The sequence below is a fragment of the Saccostrea echinata genome, unplaced genomic scaffold (genome assembly GCF_033153115.1).
Source record: "Saccostrea echinata isolate AGI-Se365-2 ecotype Australia unplaced genomic scaffold, CSIRO_AGI_Sech_v1 ptg000005l, whole genome shotgun sequence".
Lineage (NCBI taxonomy): Eukaryota > Metazoa > Mollusca > Bivalvia > Ostreida > Ostreidae > Saccostrea > Saccostrea echinata.
The window spans coordinates 16501159-16506676 of record NW_026889754.1 but is presented as its reverse complement, the minus strand read 5'-3'; the positions used below and the strand labels follow the sequence as shown (position 1 = coordinate 16506676).

Here is a 5518-nt window from a genome sequence, read left to right as displayed (position 1 = left end):
TGTCTTACTGTACGTACATAGTGTAAATAAAAGCATTCGATAAACGGCTATGTAGTGCCTTCATTTAATAATATAAAGTAAAACTACAACATGGTGTCAGAAGTAAAACTGGATTAATTAACGGATTAACAATGGCCGAAAGACTTCATCCACCTAGTCCATTGACTTTACATGGGAATTTAAAAGAAAATTGGAGACGTTTTCATCAGCAGTTTCAAATTTATTTGTCTGCGTCAGATATAAGTGAAAAAGGCAAGGAAATCCAGGCCAATACTTTATTACATATCATTGGACCTGATGCACTGGAAATTTACAATACATTCACCTCGGCTAGATCAGGGGATGAGAGAAAACTTGCTTAAATAATTGAGAAATTTACCTCGTACTGCAATCCAAAGAAAAATGCGGCTTATGAACGAAACATCTTTAATAGACGATGTCAAAATCCGGGTGAGAAAATAAATGCTTATGTGACGGAATTACGCATTCTAGCAAAATCGTGCGAATTTGGAGATTTACATGATTCCTTAATTCGTGACAGCATTGTGTGTGGAATCGCCAGTGACTCGGTAAGGAGAAGACTGCTGAGGGAATGCGACCTCACATTGGATAAAAAAATGGATATCTGCAGGGCGGCGGAAACGTCTTACAACCAAATGAAAACATTTGCGGAATCAAAACCCGCGGAACAGAAAATAGATGCGGTTAAGAAAGAAGGTGGGAAGAAATTCTGAATAAAACCGAAATAAAACAAAACCAGAATTGTAAAGAATGTGCAAAATCACATGCGTTGAAAAAATGCCCAGCTTACGGACAAACATGTCACGAATGCGAAAAACCGAATCATTACGCAAAAATGTGCCGATCTAAGAAGACAAAAAATAAGAAAATTTATGGTGTTGACCCAGAGTAAGATTGCGACAATGAATATGGGATAGAGACTGTGGAAAATACAGACGACACCCGAAGAAAGTGAACCACAACACTGAAAGTAGAAAACTCAAATGTCAAGTTCAAGATTGACACAGGTGCTCAGTGTATCATTATTCCAAAGAGCATGTGCAATAAATTGGGAATACGGAAACTACAGCAATCGCAAGCAAAGCTTGTATCATATATTGGTCACAAATTAAAAATATCTGGAAAAATTCTGTGCTCAGTGCAGCACAAGAATAAATATTACGCGCTGCAGTTTTACGTTGTACCGGGAAAAGTAGATCCCATATTAGGATTACCATCGTGTAAGGAAATGAACATCCTGAAGCTTATAGAGACAGTAAACGAATTTAGGACTGCAGAAGAAATTATCCGAGATTTCTCAGACGTATTCGATAGGATAGGATGTATGAGGGGCAGGCATCGTATTCATGTGGACAAAAATGTCCCCCCGGTTGTCCATGCACCGAGAAAAGTGTCATACAAAATGCGCGATAGATTAAAAGAGGAACTGGAAAGAATGGAGTCCTTAAATGTTATAGAAAGGGTAAATGAACCATCAGAATGGGTTAACTCACTGGTCATAGTAGAAAAACCGAATAGGGTAAGAATCTGTCTGGATCCCCGTGATCTTAATGAAGCAATTAAAAGAGAACATTATCCAATGAAAACCGTTGACGATATAACACATCAGCTTGCAGGGGCTAAAGTATTCAGTACTTTGGACGCATCCTCTGGATTTTGGGGTATTGTACTTGACCAGGAAAGCTCAAAGCTAACGATCTTTAATACGCCGTTTAGGAGGTATCGCTACAAACGAATGCCGTTTGGAATCTCATCTGCCCCAGAGGTATTCCAAAAAAGTTTCAAATCTTTGAAAAAACTGAAGGATGTGATGTCATAATGGATGACATTCTTATCTGGGGAAATTCCGTACAACAGCATAATGAAAGACTCGAGAGAGTTTTGAAAGCAGTGCGTCAAGAGAAAATAAAATTGAACAAAAAGAAGTGTAAAATACAAATGAATGAAGTTAAATATATGGGTCACATTTTTAGAGAAGATGGACTTAAAACGTGTCCTGACAGAATCAAAGCCATAAGCGAATTCCCAGAGCCTACAAATGTAAAAGAGTTGCAGAGATTTTTGGGAATGGTAAATTACGTAGGAAAAATTATACAAAACCAAGCCACGATCACAGAGCCTCTGAGGGAATTACTTGAAAAAACAGTTGCCTGGCACTGGCATGAAAAACAACAACAAAGTTTTGAACAGTTGAAGTCCGTGCTTGTCAGTGCTCCAGTACTAAAGTACTTTAATCCGGACGAAGAAATAACACTTTCAGTAGACGCGTCATCAACAGGACTAGGAGCCTGCATCTTACAAAACGGACAACCAATTGCCTATGCTTCTAGATCATTAAACAAATCGGAACGTAATTACACACAGAAAGAAAAGGAACTGTTAGCGATTGTGTTTGCTTGCAAGAAATTTCACCAGTACATATATGGTCAAAACATCAATGTAGAAAGTGACCACAAAACCCTTGAGAGTTTGTTCAAGAAAACGCTGTCATCGGCGCCACCGTGCATTCAGTGTATGATGATTAAAGTACAGCCATACGACCTAAATGTCAAATACAAACCTGGAAAATATCTGTACATTGCGGATTCCTTAAGCCGAGCAACTGAAGAATCAGAATCGGATCAGAAAGACAAGGATGAATTTAAAGTATTTACGGTTCGCTACTTGCCAATATCGGACAAAAAGGTAAACGAATTGGCAACAGAATCTGGGAAAGATAAAGAAATGAACGCTTTACAGAAGGTAATTCTGGAAGGCTGGCCAGACGATATTACAGAATGTAACTATTTCGTTAAGAAATAATGGAATTTTAGAGAGGAGCTCAGTCTTTACAATGGAATTATCACAAAAGGTCGCAGACTTGTTATTCCCTTGAAACTCAGAAGTGACATCCTGAATCAACTGCATTATGGACATATGGGAGCTGAGAAATGCAAATGTCGAGCCAGAGAAGTAGACATAAACAAGAAGGTTGCAGAGTGCAGAGTGTGCAACAAATACAAAAGGAAACAAACCAAACAACCGTTGAAACCACAATCGGTACACTAAGACCATGGCCGAAACTTGGACTCGACTTGTTTGAGCTAAACAGAAAATCGTTTCTTACTGTTGTGGACTATTTGTCAAAATTCCTCGAAATATGTGGACTGCAGAGCACAACTAGCTCCAGCATCATAAACAAACTAAAACCAATATTTGCTCGCCACGGGATACCAGAGGAACTGATAAGTGACAATGCGCCGAATCTCGTCAGTGACGAATTCCGGAGATTTGCAGCGGAATATGGATTTAAGCATACAACGTCGTCCCCGCATTACCCACAGAGAAATGGCATGGCAGAGCGTACAGTCCAGACTGTAAATAATATCCTGAAAAAATCAACTGAAGGTAAAACGGATCCAAACCTCGCGTTGTTACAGATGCGTAACACGCCGATAGATGGGGCAGGAACTCCCACTCAACTTTTGTTCGGACGCAGGACAAGATCCATATTACCGACACACGAGGCATTACTGAAACCACATATCAAGACCCGTAAAATTCGGACAGCTCTTGTAAACAAGCAGAATCAACAAAAAATTTATTATGACCGTAATGCACGGGATCTACCAAATCTAAAAGTCGGAGACAATGTTAACATTCAAACCGAAAACAAACCATGGAAGGAAGGAGTGATTGCACAAAAATGTCCTGAACCACGGTCATATGTCGTAGAATCCGAAGGCGTTGAGTACCGTAGAAATCAAAGGCATCTAATAAAGAACAGCGAAAATGGCAGACCTGGTGAAGAAATTAACACCGAGATCGAAAACGATAACCCTGCAGTAAATGACAACACGCAGGCCGATAACAAGCCCGTGCAGAAAACGCGCAGCGGCAGAATAGTAAGGGTACCTGAGAAATTCAAAGACTTTGCAATGTAAAGACTTATAAGTATCAGACAATTATGCATACATATATCCAGTGTAGTCCTGTGTAATCATATTTATATATATTCTCTTGTAAGAGGTTGTGGTAAAGACAACACTCCAACGGTAGGTCTGACTTCAAATTTTTTCTTGATAAAACTTTTGTTAATTTAATTGGTTTTTGCTAAGGCATATAATTTGTTTAAATTTGTAAATTCTAATCTCAAAGGGAAGGTGTAATGATATATCCTGTTTATTGGATCTGACAAGTGTTTCCGTTATAGACCACACGTGTTTGCTAACCTTGCAGTTTTATCCTGGGAAAGTTCTGATATTTCATTCATACTTGTAATTTGATAATGCCATGCCTTAGCAATCAGAATTCAGTCTGAGCTTGCTTGTCTTACTGTATGTACATAGTGTAAATAAAAGCATTCGATAAACGGCTATGTAGTGCCTTCATTTAATAATATAAAGTAAAACTACAACAGTTTGCATAATCCCCCTGTGTTTATATGTGTTAAATATGACGTATTGCTGTGCTTATAAACTACTAAAGTTACATTTCTTACAAACAAATGAAATAAACACTTCACTGAATCGAAGTACAATAGATATACAACAAGAAGTAGAAGGAAAAGGACAGAATCATGATAGAAAGATAGAACCAGGAGGAATATTTTACATAAATATGAATGTTTACACTTGACAATATCTTAATGCCTTTTATAATCATTCTTGTTCATAAGCAAACCATATATAAATACTTGAATTTGGTCTGTCTGGTAGGGTTGTTTATTGGACACAATCAGTAAATTATCGATATAAAAGATCTTGACCTGATTTTTAATTTCTATAAATTGATGGCAGTAAGATGCTTTTGTCGTTTCATTCCAAAATAGCTTTACATAGATAAGAAAAATAAAGAGGTTTAAATAATAATTTTGAAAAACATACAAGGATAATATGCAAAATATTTTTGAACAAAAATAAATAAACTTTACATGTTTTTTTCATATCTTAACTTCCACCGTCTGGACAAACAATAACCAGTTATAAAATCTAGAAGATTACTATATAGCTGAGTCAATTTGTGAGAAATTTAAGCAAAAATTAATGTGTATTCGGTGACTCAATTCCGTCTCACCTTGTATGGATAATTTTCCTTGTCCTTTTCAGCCCCGGCTTTTTCTTTTCTTTTTATTGTGGTGACGGAATGGTTTGTAACAGAAAGGTCTGAGACCAAATCTTAGCCAGGTCATATCTCTGGCTTCTTATAATGAAGGGGATTTGGTCAATACTATTTATAATTTTTGTTGAGATTAAATGATTCTTAAATGATTTTTGAAATACAATATTTCTTCAACGAAGTTTTTATTTTATTAAAACAGACTGATAAATATTAAGTTCAAGTTATTCTGTTTGGTAATATGTAACTTGTTCGATTTTTTCATAAAGAATTAGTCAGGAACAACACTGGTACTTAGAGGCATGTGAATAAAGGACGCTCACAGATTCGGTAAAACAACCTAATCAAACTCTTTTAAGACTGCATTGTTTGTTTTAATATGCATGAAAAATAACAATTA

At 36.8% G+C, this 5518-nt stretch overlaps 1 protein-coding gene across 1 annotated transcript; it reads left to right on the top strand.

Annotated features, from left to right (window-relative positions):
* The first annotated feature begins 1057 nt into the window (after positions 1-1057).
* LOC133179723 (uncharacterized protein K02A2.6-like) lies at positions 1058-1840 on the top strand. Its single transcript, XM_061314417.1, has one exon. The coding sequence runs from the start codon at positions 1058-1060 to the stop codon at positions 1838-1840; it is 783 nt and encodes a 260-aa protein (XP_061170401.1).
* The last annotated feature ends 3678 nt before the right edge of the window (positions 1841-5518 follow it).

Excerpts from the sequence above, each read along its gene's own strand:
- LOC133179723 (XM_061314417.1), top strand. The coding sequence starts at position 1,058 with ATGTGCAATAAATTGGGAATACGGAAACTACAGCAATCGCAAGCAAAG.